The 15,896-nt window shown below is 52.6% G+C and overlaps 4 protein-coding genes across 14 annotated transcripts in view; 2 read left to right on the top strand and 2 right to left on the bottom strand.

Annotated features, from left to right (window-relative positions):
- Positions 1–418, top strand: part of CAPZB (capping actin protein of muscle Z-line subunit beta) — a 61,190-nt gene extending 60,772 nt beyond the window's left edge. For all 3 annotated transcript variants that reach the window (XM_055798789.1, XM_027788402.2, XM_055798788.1), the window contains one exon: positions 167–418. In XM_055798789.1, coding sequence (XP_055654764.1) covers positions 167–254 — 88 coding nt within the window. In that variant the 3' untranslated portion in view covers positions 255–418. The remainder of the gene's footprint in view (positions 1–166) is intronic.
- A 368-nt stretch (positions 419–786) lies between these two features.
- Positions 787–9,175, bottom strand: SLC66A1 (solute carrier family 66 member 1). Of its 9 annotated transcripts, none has more exons than XR_008746292.1 (10): positions 8,784–9,175; positions 8,305–8,526; positions 7,487–7,616; positions 7,168–7,255; positions 5,903–6,057; positions 5,578–5,670; positions 4,988–5,173; positions 2,608–4,657; positions 1,903–2,497; positions 787–1,729 (listed from the first exon to the last, which is right to left on the bottom strand). XR_008746292.1 is itself a non-coding variant. In XM_055798786.1 (8 exons), the coding sequence occupies exons 2-8, from the start codon at positions 8,472–8,474 to the stop codon at positions 4,559–4,561; spliced, it is 921 nt and encodes a 306-aa protein (XP_055654761.1). In that variant the 5' UTR covers positions 8,475–8,526; positions 8,784–9,175; the 3' UTR covers positions 2,587–4,558. The 9 variants fall into 9 exon arrangements, 1 of the variants encoding a protein (XP_055654761.1); XR_008746290.1 differs by having other exon boundaries at positions 787–1,666; XR_008746291.1 differs by having other exon boundaries at positions 787–2,497; positions 2,608–2,879; positions 2,997–4,657.
- A 59-nt stretch (positions 9,176–9,234) lies between these two features.
- On the top strand, positions 9,235–13,312 carry AKR7A2 (aldo-keto reductase family 7 member A2). Its single transcript, XM_005229670.4, has 7 exons — positions 9,235–9,464; positions 10,121–10,308; positions 10,840–10,944; positions 11,470–11,566; positions 11,667–11,766; positions 12,102–12,231; positions 12,797–13,312. Exons 1-7 carry the CDS (start codon positions 9,245–9,247, stop codon positions 12,956–12,958), a joined length of 1,002 nt encoding a protein of 333 aa, XP_005229727.2. The 5' UTR covers positions 9,235–9,244; the 3' UTR covers positions 12,959–13,312.
- Positions 13,313–13,419: 107 nt separating this feature from the next.
- On the bottom strand, positions 13,420–15,860 carry MRTO4 (MRT4 homolog, ribosome maturation factor). The gene is made up of 8 exons (XM_005229671.4): positions 15,749–15,860; positions 15,611–15,669; positions 15,437–15,540; positions 15,255–15,336; positions 14,940–15,007; positions 14,551–14,702; positions 14,025–14,101; positions 13,420–13,723 (listed from the first exon to the last, which is right to left on the bottom strand). The coding sequence occupies exons 1-8, from the start codon at positions 15,774–15,776 to the stop codon at positions 13,577–13,579; spliced, it is 717 nt and encodes a 238-aa protein (XP_005229728.3). The 5' UTR covers positions 15,777–15,860; the 3' UTR covers positions 13,420–13,576.
- Positions 15,861–15,896: the final 36 nt, after the last annotated feature.

The following is a 15,896-nucleotide window of genomic DNA, read 5'->3' as shown; positions in this document are numbered from 1 at the left end:
ACTTTGCCTTTTGCTTTCCCTATTAAAACAGGCAAGCTGAGTTTTGTTTCCTCTAAGCCTGGGTTGAGGTGCTTCTCCTTCCTTCTGCCTCTTGTGCCAGAAGAACCATTAAATCGCTGTCTCGCAAACGCATCGCCTCTGACTTGCGTTTCCTTCTTCCCCACAGGTCTGTGCAGACTTTCGCAGACAAATCAAAACAAGAAGCTCTTAAAAACGACCTGGTGGAGGCTTTGAAGAGAAAGCAGCAAAGTTAAAATACTCTTCATGCTAACAAGACATGCCATGCACTCGTTAGATTCCTTTCTTAGAAAACTCATCCCCCCCTCTTCCCCTTTTCTGTTACGTCACATCACAATTTGCATTCAGTACTATCCATGCAACGCCATCTTCTCCCCATGAATAAAGCTGTACAAACTTTTTCAGTCTCTGAGGCCTACTTTGCACCACATTTTACTATTGAGACCTTAGGCTACGTTTCTGTAGAAGTCCATGTATTTTTTTCCCCCTCTCCCCTCTCTTCCACCCTCTCCCATTTATATGCATAAACACGGATCATTGTTTGTCTTTTCTTCCCCACCCCCTCCTGCCTTTTGTTACATTGGTGTAAAAAATGTAAAACAAAAATTTATTAAATACTGTGGTGTGTGAAAGAGGAAGAACTGGAAAAAAAAATAAAATCTATTCCACGTATGTTTGGGGGCTGGGCACAGGGGCTGGCCGGTGGGAGGGAGGGAAGAGAGGGTGTTCCTCAGTGTTGTACTATACTGACTAAACCAGATTTGCAAGGAGACGTTGATTAGGAGACCTGCTGAAAGTTCTGCTCTTCTATAGCCTGGTTCCAAGGCGCTTTTCTGTCAATTTTTATGGAATGCAAAAAGGGGTTTTTGTTTTGATTTTGTTTTTTGTAAAGCTTAAATTGAATCTACATCTGATACTTGAGCCTCCATACTTAAAAAAAAAAAAAAAGAAAGAAAAAAAACTAAAATAAAAAATAAAAATTAAAAAAAATCCCAGGAAGCAGTGTGTGCAGTTGGTGTCCTCTTTATTTCTCTTTCTTGCAGCGCTGTAACCGCTTTCCTTTGTAGCGACTCGGTGCAATTGCGTGGCTGTAGGTGGGTTTGATGTACTTGAAAACCCAGGCACCAGCCCAGCAGGCCGGGAAACCCAACAGCCGCGGCAGCAGCCAGCCACAGACAGCAATAAATTTTTTTTTTTTTTTCTTTCTTACATCCAGATTAGCTGAAACCTGTTTTAAAGAGGGTGCGATGCGGTGTGTGACAGAGCGATGTTACTCACCTGCTCGCTGTGCTTCCAAGGTGCTGGCACCGAGGCACTGACATCCCACCGCTGGGACTGGCTCTGCAGGCATCCAGCCGCCACGGACGGGTGCGTGGAGAGAAGGGTTAGTCCGGCAGTGCTGGGGGTGCTCAAAAGAACTAAGGGGGGCCTGCCTGGGGAGAGGGGGGGTGGGCAGAGGGGAGGCGCTGCGGTTCTTGGTGTGCTGAGGTAGATGGTTCCAGCCATCCCAGAGCTCCTCGGCTCAGTCCCCATGTGATCCGTGGGGCTTGTCCGGACTTTCCCTGCTCTTCAGGCACGTGGTGGTCGCAGGGGCCTCGCACGGCTTCAGCTCCGCTGCCACCTTCCATGCACTTCGGTTCCCGGAACCCTGGGGACGTGGAGAAAGGAAACGCCTGCTGGGCTCTTCGTGTAGGCGGCTGCTGGAATTAGCCTTCGGGTGAACATTAATATTGATTAACATGCTCTAATTTTGCTTTTCTGATGTGACCTGTTTCACACCCAGGCACCTGCAGGTGATTACAGTCCCGTGCCGGAGTATTTACCCAGAGCCCCCCGCCTGTAACGCAGCTCCCGTGGGAGCCGCTGGGAAAGGCGCACGCTTACCTCGCGGCTGGGCCCCCCACAGGGAACATGCTGGGGTTTTGTCATCGTCCTCTCTTGTTTCTGTCCAAGGAAGGACATTTTTTTGGAGTCGGAGATGAGTTTGTGCCGCCTCCTGAAGCTCAGAAAGGATTAGCTGTTTCTCTCACCCATCTCTAGCTGTCGTGCGCTTAAGTTTTCCGGGGGTTTGTTTTCCTTCTGTGAAGCTGGCTGTGTGCGGGAGCCGAGCGCGGGAGCCCCTCACCGCAGCTGAAGGTGACGTATAGGCTTGGGGTACATGGGGACAGGGCAAGCTGCCGGATCGATGCGGCTCTGCTACAGCTGCGCTTTATTCCTCCTGTGCTTCTCCAAGCAGCGTAACCGACGGTTCATGCACTGCCCTGCAGCTCCGTGCCTCCTCAGCATCAGCCTTGCCTCTGCCAGCCCTCCAGCGCCGGGCTCCCCGGGGCCGGGGCTGCAGTACAGCCGGGGAGGGATGAGAGCCACCACGGGGGCCTCGCTGCGACGTGAATTTCCATCCGCCGCCACCACCGACGCGGCTGCTCATATCGACTCCGTCTGCCAGATGCAGCTGCTCGCCTTGCTCCATCTCACCTAGCTGGAGTAAAAGAAAGAGTCAATCAACTCCATACATAGGCTGTGCTTTGGGTAAACCTGCGGGAACCAAGCTGTATTTGTTTTTATATATATATATATATATAGTTTTACCTCTTCATGTTGGACCTTCTCTGTGTAGCTCTAAGCAAAGCCCTTGGTGGCCGGTAGGTAGCCAAAGCGTGTTCCACCCCGCGCCTCAGGCCAGCTCGGTAAATCCCACTCTCGCTCTCGGTAACCAGCCGTGCATTCCCCAGCACCCACGTTCAAACCCCACTCCTTTCGTATCTCTACTGAACAGGTATCGAGGCCTGACGAAGCTGTGCTAACGCCAGCCTGCTCGGGGTCTGTGTTAGCACCGGGCGTGAATTGTTTTGCTGCAATTCCTGGGGAAAGACAGCAGAGGAAATCCTGCTGGCTTGGGGACAGGGAAGAGGCGAGCAGCCCCCTCGCCCGCGAGCCTGCAGGGGAAGAATCGTGAATTAATGCAGTGAAAAACCCACCTGCTGCTTTCAAGGGGGCTCAAAGAGCCTGAAAAATATTTTTTCTTTCCAAAAATAAATGGGTCAGCTCCAAAGACTGGCACAGCTTGTTTTAATTAATCCATTTGATGGGCATCCGACTCCCATTTCACATGAGATCTAGGCTGAGCCATGTCGGCATGGAGCTGTGGCTTGGCTTCCCCGGCACAGGGACAAAGTAGGGAGGAGGGCGACTTCCTCACAAGGACAAACGTCACAGGGCTGGCAGAGGAATCATAAATTAGTGATGATAAAGCTAAAGCCAAAAGGGGCACGGAGCAGGGTGCTGCACGAGTGGGCAGTGGGGAAGTGCTGGGCATCAGAGAAGTGGCTGCAGAGGGAGATAAGAGGAGCGAAAAGAAGTGCCAACAGTGACTGCAGGCAAAGGACAATTCTTGTTTTTAAAAGGACAAGTTGTGTGGTTTTCCTGACGGGCCTGCAAGCTTTGGGTGATTTTCCTCTGGCTCGCCCAGGGAGATGGAGCTGCAGCTCCCCTGCAGAAACAGCTCAGCAGGGGAGGGAGCCCGCGGTCCCTGGCTGAGGCAACATCTCACGCGACACCACCGCTCTCCCCTGCCCGCCTGAAAGCATCTCTCTTCCTGGGAACGCGGCTTCTCCCAAACCGCTGCGGCTTCCAGTCCTTCCCTGGCCAAGGAGCCACTGCTGGCACACGGGGCCCCGCAACAGGGATAAATTCATCAGATTGTGGATATATTCATCAACGAGAGAGGTAAGGGCTGAAAACCAGACCAAGCAGAGGCAGCATCTTCTGCCTGGGTAACCACCTCCACAGCTAAACAGAAAGCAATGGAGCAACTTCCCCAAGAAACCCATGCAATTAAAACAAGGGTGAGGCAGAAAAATGAGAAGTCAGAGAAAGAGGGACTATGAAACACATTAAGAAAGAGGCTTGAGCTGCCAGATGAACCAGCAAAATAAAACCAGAGGCGGCACATGGGGCAAGGACTTGTTTTATAGACATGTGAACCATGCTAATTAGAACAGGTACGGCGTGGACTGAAACACTGGTTACGTTGCTCCTTTCCTTTCCTCCTTCTGAAGTGGTTCCAGCCACTGCCGTACCTTCCAGAAGGAGCTCAGTGGTGGAGACGCAAGGCCACAGAGGTACATGGTGCTTGTCTTTGTGCCAGGTCAGTCATCTCCGTCACCTCCCCGCAGCCCCTTAGGCTCTGCTCGGGCCTGCCAGTACCGGGGGAGCCCCAGATCACCCTTGAGACAGCAGGTAGGCAGAAGGGAGCGGGTGCAGCAGTGGGGCGTAAGAGCAGCAAAGAGCGACCTTTTGAGGTATCACATAATTCCCTGTTTATCCCAATAGCATCATTGGTATCAAAGAGGCACAAGGTCTCTCAGCAGCAGCCCCGGCCACCTGGCTGGGCTCGGTGTCTCAGCAGCACGAATGTCACCCTCTGGCTCAAGTCCTCTTCTCCCAGGAGCCAGCAGGATGAGGGGCCGCGTGGCGCGGTGGTTAAGGCCAGTTTTATCGCCTGCAGCATCCTGTTCTCGCTGCGTGACAGCTCCCTTCGTCAGCTCTCCAGGCTGTCACCCTGCTCGCCGAGAAGAGCGTCCCTCTCTTCGCGGGTGCCAGGTCTTCCTCTCCGGTAAGCAAGGAACTGGAAGGAGATCTGAGAAGAGGTTAAGGTTCTTCACACAAGCAAGGTGGGGGGAATCTACACGATACGCTGGGTCTCACCACCTGAAAACAGGCTGTTTGTGCCAGGAGAGGTGGGAACAGGACAGTGAGGTTAATGCAAACAAAGGTTCGAAGCATTCAGCTGTTGCAACACCATAAATTACTCACCGGCCCATGGGTGAGCAAGCACAGTGCGCTCAAAAGCAACCACTGAGTAACATCAACCCACCCGCTTCTGCCTGCCCCCAGCTGGGACCACTCTCTGCAAAGCCCTGCCGGCAGGATGCGATCCCAATGGGAAGTGTTGGTGGGGAAAGGATACAACCACGTCGAGGGAAAGGACGCCCAGGCTGCCCACCAGCCAGGGCAGGTGGTGCAGGACGTAGTCGCCTTCGCCTTGCCCTGGCTCGGGGTTCTTCAGGAGGACGCTGAGGCCATAGAGCGAGTTCCCCAGCATCACCAGAGCAAAGAGGGAGTAGGAGACCCCGGTGGTGGATTTCCTTTTGTACTGGAAAAAGAAGGGACAGAGAGAAGAGCTTGGGTGCAGCTCTCCAAAATCTCACTATAAAGTAGTAGTATTAATCACCCTCTCCCAAAAATAGAGAAGAAAAAAGGTAGTGACTCAATGCCAAGAGCCTTTTACTTCCCCTTTCTCTTGTAAACAAAGATAAAATGAAAGCCCCATCCTCACAATATTGGTATGTTAAAGGGAGGGGAGAAAAATTAATCAGACTTTGGAGCAGAAGTACAGAAAAACAGTCCCTTATGAAATGATCAGAGACGGGGACCTGGGACTTCCAAGTGAAGAGGAGAAAGATGATCCCACCACCCCTCTTCAATTTGAAATCTCGGGACCCCAGGGGTCCCCAGGACTGGGCTGCCAGCCTGCCACACTCACGGTGCAGCACTTACGTTAGTGCGGATCTGGGGGACCCGGGAGCACAGGTACAGCACGGAGGAGATGGAGCCGATGGTAAAGCCAATGATCTCGCTCCTGGTGAAAGGCTGCAAGGCAATGCGGGGCCGCAAGCAGCCCCGTGTTTTCAGACGTGCTTACCACCCACGCCAGGGCTCCGTGCGAGGCGACGATGGGGCCAAACCCCAGCCTTTGATCTCCACATTCACCCCTCGCCCCGCTGATCATTAAGTGGGACCATGCTGGTCCACGAAGACATGCCCACCCCACCGAATGCTTCACCTTCTCTCCCCACATCACCACATTTAGGAACTGGCTCACCTTCGACCCAAGCTCATCCATGTGAGCGGACAACAGAGACCTCCCTTTAAACGTTGCTGGGTCCTGCACCACAGCAGCACCTCTGCCCAGGAAGGGGACGGTCGACACTGTCCCCAGGGAAAGGAAGATGAAGGCTGCGTTGATCGGGCCGGCGACTGCAGGGAATCAAGTGGAGGCTGGTTAGGGAGGGCTCCTCCATCAGCTCCCAGTGCAGCCCAGCAGCCTTGGTGGGTGTCAGGATCCCCTACTGGGTCAAGAGACCTCTGCGGTGGCACAGCCAGCACCAAGTAACTCAGGCAATAGCTTCCGCTGGTGTTTTATCTCGTGGCAATACAGGCAATTTGTAAGATATCATGGAGGAAACTGCTCCTATCTCAGCAGACTGAAAGCACTCGTGTTTCTTTGGGTTTAGGGCTCTTAAAAATCACCCCCTCCATCTAGTAGCTTTTCGCTGTCTTAACTCACAACAGTGCATGTTCAAACCCCTGCCAGACCAAGCCCTGCTTCAACAGCAAGACTTGTAATATGTTTCATAAACAAGCTCTCCAGCATTAACAAAACTATAGAGTCAATGGGGCAAATATCAATTGGTTTAATAAGTTCAAATGGTTTTAATAAGTTAAATAGTTATCAAGGTCCCAAGGCATGCCTGTTCGTAGTTCACAGAATGCTGCACTGCTAAAAAGGGGATAAAAAGGGGATTTTCTTTTGCTGTTCAAGCCTTTCTTGAACTGTTCAGGTTCCTTTTTTACTCCATTTTAACAGGAAGGAACTTCTCCATCATGTCAAGGCTGCCAGTAATTGCAAAAGGAACGCTGACCCCGAAGCAGTCAGATGCTTCGCCCCTTCCATTAAAGCGCTGGCCTGAGTCAAGAGTTCTGCCTGTGGTTTCCAGCTCCAGGATGGAGTCACCATGTAACTGCAGGTAAGTAATCTCTTTCTCTACTTAATGCAACTCACAGGGGTTTATTTTTAACCTGGAGACGGCATATGGGGGTTTGCAGGGGTTTGCAGAAGCCACAGGCATGGCCGGTAGCTATTTGTAGCTTTGGCTTTCATGGGTGCTCAGGTTATTCAGGGAAAAAACCCAACAAGGAATAAGAAACATCTAATAGCTGCATCAATGCATCTGCAAAGCATCTCTGCCTCGATGCATCTCCCCCAGGGATTCCCTCCCCTCCTGGCTCTGCAGCTGAGGCCAAGCCAGCCCAGGAGACATGCTAAGGGGAGCCCATGCCCCCACCACCCTTGTAAATCCAACTCACATCCTCCGCCCTGGTTCTTCACTTTGTAGTAGCAGTAGAGAGACAGCATCACCAAGTCTGCGAGCACATAGTAAACAGCTGTGTAAACCTGCAGGGAGAAGGATGGGTTGGTCCTACCCGCTGAAAGGCTTCCAGCTGATGGCTGGGATGAGCCAGCATCCCCAGGGGGAGAAGGAAGCACACCTGGGGCAAAAGGGAGCACCCCCAGGCTGTTTGGGTCTCTGTTTCCCGGTGCTGGATTTAAGCAATGTCCATCCCATCCCTCCTCCCTGGCATTCGGGGTGTTTGAGAGCGGACTCTGCCCTGATTTGGTTGGTACCTGCAGGGGCAACTGATCAGCCAGGAAGGAACCGATGAGGTTTAGGAGGTCTCCGCCCAGCCATCCCAGCAGGAAATATATGGAGAGAGCCTGGTCCATGATGCCCGTTTTGCAGGCTTGGTAAAACTGTCTGCAGAGAGAGAGTTGGGCAGAGACACAAACCATAACCCCCAGCTGGTTCAGCGCTACTTGGGAACCATCCCCAGGATCCCCTGTTGCTCCTACCTGGATCATTTTGCCCAAAGCACTCAGAGAGGGGAGGAAAAGCAGAGATTTCCTCTAGCAAAGCCACGTGCCCCTGTGAAAACTGGCCCCTGTGAGAAGTTATGTGACCCATTGAGTGCTCACTGCAACCCACTGGGCTCAAGCCCTCGTGATCCATCGCTCATGTAGGGGCAGAAAGCAGCAAGAAGCAAGCAGCAGTTGCAGAAACCACCTCCCCGGTTACAAAATAATCTCACATCCCCCTCTGCCACCGTTGTCCCAGCACTTCCAAGAAGCTCGGGGCTCCTGGAAACATTTCTTCCGCATGTATGACCTGCAACAACTGCATTGCAGTTGGCTTACGTGGGTTATTACAGCTGCCAAGCATAATAATAACAATATAATAACAAGCAAGGTTTTGAAGCTGCACCACCTGCTCTCCCTCCTCCTGTTAAACCCAAGTTTTCCAAGCCCAGATTGCTTTTAATCTTCTAATTTTAAACCAGGTAGATTTAATAACTCTGGGAGCTTGTGCTTGAAATTTGATTTTGATTTTGAGAGAAGAGTGTTCTACCAAGGGAAGGGCTCGGCCGGGTTTTAGGAACAATACTTACGGAAAAGATGCAGCTGCAAAGCAGAAGATGGAAACCAGACCCAGGACGACGCTGGCGATGTCCCGGCCATCCTGGGCACATTCGTTGAACACGTCCATCACCCAGCGGGAACCGTTGGGGCAGTCAGAAAGATTCCCGGGTCGGAGACCCCTCCAGTGCCGCGCATCCATGGCCTTCGGCACTCGTTTATCAGTGCCTGGCAGTGAAACTGCTGGGATAACGCTGGGGAAAATGCAATAACACAGGAAAAAAATTAAATAATGCTGGGGAAAAAAAATGTACCTGTATTAGGAAGAGGCTCCCGCTTCCTCCAGCTGTGGCTGGAAGCTGGCTCGCCCTCACTCCTGCCCCATGCACCTTTGCTGGCGTTCATTTGGCATCCAGCGGAATGGACTGACCGGGAAGGCCGACAGCTTGCCAGAATATGGCCTCAAAAAAAAAAAAAGAAAGAAACTCAACCGGTGCGTCTTTGCTCTTACCTTGCTCGCCGGCGGCTGTTTGGCGATCGGCTTTATTTTTCTTTGGAAACACACTACTTTTTCGTGAACTTAAGAGGGTTTTTTTTTCTTGCAAATCCACCGCTTCTTCGGAAACTTGCTGAGTTTCCTTTGCAAAACCTGCTGCTTTTTCAGCAACTTGCCGCTTTTCTTCCAGATGGGGAAGCTGCTGAGATTTTTCCCCAAATCTACCGAACTGGAGGGAAATTACTCGGATTTTTCCGACCCCGCTGCTTTTTTAGACTCTCGCTGTTTTTTTCACAAACCTGATTTTTGGGAAAGTGGCAGATTTTTTTCTCAAACCCGCCCGTCCGGGGCAGGCGGCGGCAGCGGCGCCGGCTGAGGGACGGGGCTGAGGGACGGCGGCGCCGCCTCACGGCGCATGCGCGGGCGCCTCGTGCCCGGCGGGCGGGGCGGGGCGGGCTCTGTCACGCGGCCCGCGCATGCGCGGTGGTGGCGGCGCGATGGCGGCGGGCGGCGCGCGGCCCGGCGTGGTGCTGGGCGCCATGGAGGTGGGCCGGCGTGCCGGGCCCGAGGCCAGCGCCGCGCTGCTGCGCGCCTTCCTGCGCCGCGGCTACCGCCTCCTCGATACCGCGTACATGTACGCGGGTGGCGAGTCCGAGCGTATCCTGGGCGTGCTGCTGGCTGGCGGCACGGAGCCCGGTATGGCCGGGGCCGGTCGCAGTGGGGCTGGAGGGGGGTGGGCTCTGAGGAGGGTCTTCCCTGCCAGCTATCGGCGTCCCTGAGGAGAAGGGACTTCCCCGGGGCCCGGTCCCTGAGGAGAAAGGTCTTGTCTGCCGGCTAGGCAGCGTCCCTGATGAGAGGGGACTTTCCCGGGGCCCGGTCCCTGAGGAGAAGGGGCTTCCCCGGGGCCTGTTCCCTGAGAAGGGTCTCGCCTGCCAGGCTGACGCTGTCCCTGAGGAGAAGGAACTTCCCCCAGGCCCATTGCCTGAAGAGAATGGCCTTCCCTACCAGACTGGCTCCATCCCTGAGGAAAATGGCCTTCCCTACCAGGCAGACTCCATCTCTGAGGAGAAGGGACATCCCCAGGCCCATTCCCTGAAGAGAAGGGTTTTCCCTGTCAGGCTGACTCCATCCCTGAGAAGGGACTCCCTTGCTAGTGCTGAGCCCTGGGCCTTAAGGAGAAGGGCCTCTAGCGCAGACTTGCATTCCCTAAGGAGAAGAGCCTCCCCTGCTAGGCTGACACGGTTCCTGAGAAGAGCCTTCCCTGAAACACCTCACACAACACTGCATTATGACCCTTATCCCCATTCCCTTCCCGAAGGTGGAAATGCTCATTCATTCTTTCTCTCTGCCAGTGGAAGTCGCCACCAAGGCCAACCCCTGGGATGGGAAGACGTTGAAGCCTGAGAGCGTGCGATCGCAGCTGGACACATCCCTGGAGAGGCTGAAGAGGACAAGTGTGGAGCTCTTCTACCTCCATGCTCCTGACCATGGGACCCCAGTCGAGGAGACACTGCGTGCCTGCAATGAGCTGCACAAAGAAGTAAAGTGGAAAGTCCAGGCCTGGACCACCTCTTGATTCCCTCCCTCCCTCCCTCCCACCACCTTTTTTAAACCAGGGCTGCTTGTGCCCTTCCACAGCACCAGGTTTGTGCAACACTAGGAAGCACGGACACAGGCAACCAGGGCAAAGCCAAGCAGCTGACGCTCCATTGCGCATTCGCGTGGTGCACTTTGTTCTCAACAGCTCATGGAAACATTAGAACATCTGAACTTTGCTTTCAGCTGCGTTGACTACGTTAAGATTAGTGCTGGGAATAGGTGAAGAATTCCTGAGCTGTGTTAACCTGAGAGTGCTATTTAAATTAGAAGATGTGAATTCAAAATGAACAGAAAATGGGAAATATTTTTATCAGGTCCTGTAATTCGTAGTCTGTCTAGAAAAGGTGGACAGGGGTGAGCAGAGACTCTGGACTAAAATTTGGTGACTGTCCTCGCTGCATGCACCTTGCACTGTCTAGGTACAAATGCACTTTTAAAATCTAGAACTGAATATCCTTTTATTCCTCTGCAGGGAAAGTTTAAAGAACTGGGTCTATCAAACTATGCGGCATGGGAGGTCGCAGAAATCTGCACTATCTGCAAATACAACAACTGGGTGATGCCGACCGTGTACCAGGTGAGGGGTGGGGGTTTGCTGCGGTCCAGCAAATCTTTTGTGGAGGCTGAGACGAATCAAACACAAAGAATCTGAGGGTTTGGATCAGGACAGCCTACAGATGTTCTCTGTGTTTTCGCTGCAATGGTCAGTCACCACGGGAAAGCGTTTGGGACCCCTAAATCTCAGACCAGCTCCCAGTGTGCGAGCTATAAACACAGGAAAGGAAGCTGCCGCAGTTAGTTTGGGAAGTCCTTTCAGGACACGCATGACTGAGTGAGGTTGTGTCTCAGGGTGGGGAAAAAACTGACTACGCATTTGTTGCTCGAGTCAGTGACTCCCTTGATGTGGAACTTTTAAGTTTTTGCATTATTTGCAATCCTTTAGAAAGTCTGTTCCTAAGCAAATAATAACCTTGTGTGACCTGAAGCTGCTTTTCCAAATAAAACTATTGTCAGGGAAGGGTGAGGAAAAGGCTGTTCTAGGGCTCATGCTTACTGTCACGAGCTAGTGTTTGAAGTTCTCATCTCCCTTATTGTTGTGCAGGGTATGTACAATGCGACCACTCGCCAGGTGGAAGCCGAGCTGTTCCCTTGCCTGAGATACTACGGGCTGCGGTTCTATGCCTACAATCCACTTGCAGGTATGAAAAGGAAAGGGGTGAGATTTTGAGATGCAAACATACAAAATGGGGGCTTTAAAAGAGCCAGCCCACCCCTAAACATGCTGCTGACCCTTTGCAGGAGGGCTGTTGACTGGCAAGTACAAGTATGAAGACAAAGACACACGCCAGCCCACTGGAAGATTTTTTGGGAATGACTGGGCTCAAGCCTACAGGGACAGGTGTGTTTTGAGCTGACAGATGAGCAGGGAGATGCAGCAGAATGGCTACATAAAAAACCCAACGCTAACGATCAGCTGAGAGGAAGCAGAATGGACCAAAGCTTGTGCAGGGATTACATCTGCACATGTGGTTGGGGCTGTGACTCGTGACTGAGCTTTCAGAGTGGTTTTTAGGCTCAGCTTCCTCCCGGCTTGCAGTGGGGGATTGCAGAAGTCCTTGGAGGCTGCAAAGAGTTGTATGAGGCTTCCTGGAAGCCTTTCTTACTTGATTGGAATATAGATGTACTATTCACTAGAGCTCCCAAGGGCAATACAAGTGATTTCTTTTCTTGCAGGTACTGGAAAAAGCACAATTTTGAAGGCATTGCCCTCGTAGAGAGAGCACTGAAAGATGCTTACGGCTCCAACGCACCGAGCCTGACCTCTGCTGCTTTGCGTTGGCTGTACAATCACTCCCAACTGCAGGTAAGAGCTCAATGCGGGTGTGGCTGGCACAGCACCACCAGAACTGGGCAGCTGTTGCAGCACACAAACACGGAAACTTCTGTGTACAAACAGTTCTTTTTTAATCTGCATATCCCATGGGCTCGGGGCATTCCAAAGTGAGTATTGCTGTACAGACTCTTGCCTGCCAGGCAGTAGGAGCGAGTCAGCTCCATTTCCCTGTGGGCTCCTGTGTTCGTAGGACTGGGAGATGGGGAAGATTTTAAGTGCCAGTTACTGGGTTCTTGGCTTCCCACCAAGATGACTTCGCTTTTCATCAGACTAGGAAATTAACGGTTATATTCCCCCTCTCCCCAAAATGTTCCCGTAGCCCCGTGTAAGGTAGGAGTTGGTACTTGTGAGGAGGTCGCACGACTTGGAGATGTTCTGGCCTTATGAATGGAACTCTGTGGTGTCAGTTGTCTAAACGTTCAGGAGTTACTGGATGTTCTATACTGGAAAGAAACGTTTAAAGTTTGGCCTGCAGTGGCTTGGAAGGTCAGCTAGGTTTCTTTTGGGATCAGCAATGTCTCTTACCGCTTTCCAGGGTTCTCTTGGAGACGCCGTGATCATTGGGATGTCCAACCTGGAGCAGCTGGAGCAGAACCTTGACTACAGTGAAGAGGGTCCCCTGCTCCCGCCTGTTGTGGAAGCGTTTGATAAAGCCTGGAATCTGACTGCGCATGACTGCCCCAACTACTTCCGCTAGAGACAGGGTGGGGACAAGAAAACAGGTGTCGTGGGGGCAGATAATGAAGCCACAAATCTCTCTAAGCATGGGAGAGGTACTTACCCAGCTTGCCCCTTTGATCGATGTGCAAATGGTTTCAGATTTTTCCTATATTAATGAAGCCTTGTAGGATCCACTACCACTGTCAGAACTTGTCACGCTGGGCCATGCCTTAATCCTTTTCCCCTTGTGGACTTCCAGCTCTATGCAGTGCATACTGACTCAAAAATTCAACTGATCAGGGAAAATGAATACGTAACTGGATGAAGACCCCAGTTCTGCTTTAACACAGTATCTTAATTGTGTACAAGAATAAAACCTTTCTCTAACGCAGACCCTCTCTCTTAATTGTACCTATAACCTGTCTGGCATCTCCTTATCTGCAGTGGTTTCCTCAGATCCTGCGGTATTCAAACAGTAACATGCAGCAGAGAGCCATCTGAGGTTTTATAGATAAATTTATATTAAAAAGAGCATAATTAGGTTTTGGGCCAATCGTCCTTTTCCTCCACGTGCAAACAGGGAAGGGAAACACCCTCCTCTTTCAGTCTCTAAAACAGAGCAGAACTGTCTGGTGTCCAAATGCAAGGACTGCTGCTAGTCCTCATTGCTGTCGTCATTGTCGTCCTCCTCTTCTTCCTCCTCCGTTGTGTCCCCCACAAGCTTCTGGAAGTCTCCAGTCTCAGAATTCCACAGAAATTTGATGGTGACTTTAAACTCTGCCATCTCGTAGCCGAAGAGTTTCTAGGAAAGGACACAAATCTCTCATTCCTGCTTTATTATCTCTGTGGCCAGCCTAGCAAAACCACAGTAAACATTGCTTCCAGACAGGAATTGCAGCAAAGCAGGAGCCAAAATAATTGCTGCAGTGTTAGTGCTCACATTATGAATGCGTGAGGATGCTGCACCCCACTAACCAGTATCTAAAATCACTGCTCACCACCATCTGAGAACTCACCCCCTCCTGTGGAATTAAACTAAACGGGTAAATATTTTGTATCGGGGGAAACAGAGGCTGGCGCAGACGCTGCGTTACATCACTCACCAGGACGCGGGCTTGTTCAGGGGTCAGAACATCGCCTTCTTTGCAGACTTCATAATCTGAAAGCAGCGTCACCACTCCTGCAAGAACAAGAGCTCTTGAAATAGGCTTACAAAGCCTGGATGAGCCCACTGAAACGTGGGGTGCAGAGCTCAGGCTCTCTCCAGCACCACCCTTCAGAGCTGATGCCTTTCCGTGCAAATATTAGTACCCCCCCGAGAAGCTGGGTGAGATCAACTCTAAAAAGCCCCCCACATCTGGCTTTGGAATGGGATGACAACGTGCTAGGTCAGGCCCAGCTGTCTCCACTGAGAAAGGGTGGGATCTTGTAGAAAGCTGGTTGTTTCATCCTTTGATATCAGTGTGGGCAAAATGGTGCAAGAAGAAGCTAGTGAGTTCTAGACCAGCCAAACAAGGAGAAAGTTGTCCACTGGATTTTCTCAAAAACTAAACTCTACTCTGTTATTTAACACTCTCCTTACCTGCACAGACAAAAACCAAAGCTTACCTTCTCGGTCACTTCACATACCTTTCTTTAACGCCGTTGGCAATCCCAGCTGCCGTAGCTGAGGCTCCATGGAGTGGGGAAACTGCTCCAAGGGTCCCGTGTCCAGGCTCACAGTATATGTCGCCTTGTTCCCTGCGCGAGCAAAGTCCACCTCTTTGAATTTGGAGAACCACCTGAGACCAAGACAGGCAATGAGAGCTTTAGCTGTGGAAAGAGCATCCCCTGGCTATGACAGGGATTACGGCACAGCCTGCCATAACTTCTTCCCCACTGTTGCAGGGACGGCTCAGAAAAGCTTCATGAAATCATCCCTGCTTTGAGGCAAACGTCAGCAAATGAAGTAGTCAAGTGGAAATAAAAAAAGGCTGCTCAGCATTTCAAAACCACAGCTGTGGCAGACGCATACTTACTCGTCCACCTCGTCTTTGGTGCGGTTAGTGAAGAGGAGACCGACTTCACCTCTCAGGTGCTTGCTGACCTGAAAGAACAAAGCCATCCATGGGATGGGGCAGCACCCAGGGACTTACCTTCTAGGGTTCAGTCCTGTACAGCTACGAAAGCCCTGCCGACCACACTTTTGTGTCGTGATACAGATGGATGCAACTGAAACACCTGCAGACAGGTGACCCGTGGAAGCACCGTTGTCCCTTGAATTTTATTCCGTGACACAGCCACCATGAGCACGGTGATGCTTTAGGGCACCCAGAACCCCCGCCAGCCCCTACCTTGTGCAGATTCTCCTTGTACTCGCTGCTTGGCTCACGTCCCAGCGCCACCATCATCACTTTGTTCTTCCCGAAAAAGATCCTGGGGCGGCAGGAGGAGAAGGAGAAGAGGAGGCGATGGCGGCTGTCAGCTCGCAGGCCGCGCTCCCCCCGGGCCGCCACCCCCCGCCGTCCCGGCTCACCTGCTGTGCTTCCAGGCGTTCCGTACGTCCTTCAGCTTGTTGTTCCTCATGTTGGCAACGGAGAAAACGAAGATGTACTTGTAGGTGTCTACGCATCTCCGCAGCTGCAAGACAGCGGTTAGGCGGGAGGGGGGGGCACCGGGCCGCGCCGGTGCCGAGCCGGGCCGCACTCACCTCGGTGATGAGCGCCTGCTTGGCTTCCAGTCCCTTCCTGGGCGTCCGCGTCAGCGAGACTGCGGAGAAGGAAGCGAGGACGGCGCGTTAGAGCGGGGCTAGGGGGCCGGTAGGGGGGCCGGGGGCGGCGGCGCTCACCTTTGCGGTCCCGCTTGGACTTGGGCATGGCGCCGCCGTGCTCTCAGGCCCCCGGCGCCGCGCGGGCTGCTGGGAGCGCCGGGCTGCCCCGCGCGCTGCCTGTCCTCGCCCGCCGTCGCCCGCGGGCACCTCCGCGCAGGCGCTGGCA

The sequence above is a fragment of the Falco peregrinus genome, chromosome 3 (assembly GCF_023634155.1).
Source record: "Falco peregrinus isolate bFalPer1 chromosome 3, bFalPer1.pri, whole genome shotgun sequence".
In the NCBI taxonomy this organism is placed as follows: domain Eukaryota; kingdom Metazoa; phylum Chordata; class Aves; order Falconiformes; family Falconidae; genus Falco; species Falco peregrinus.
Note: the sequence above shows the minus strand (reverse complement) of the source record. Positions and strands in the feature narration are given on the sequence as shown.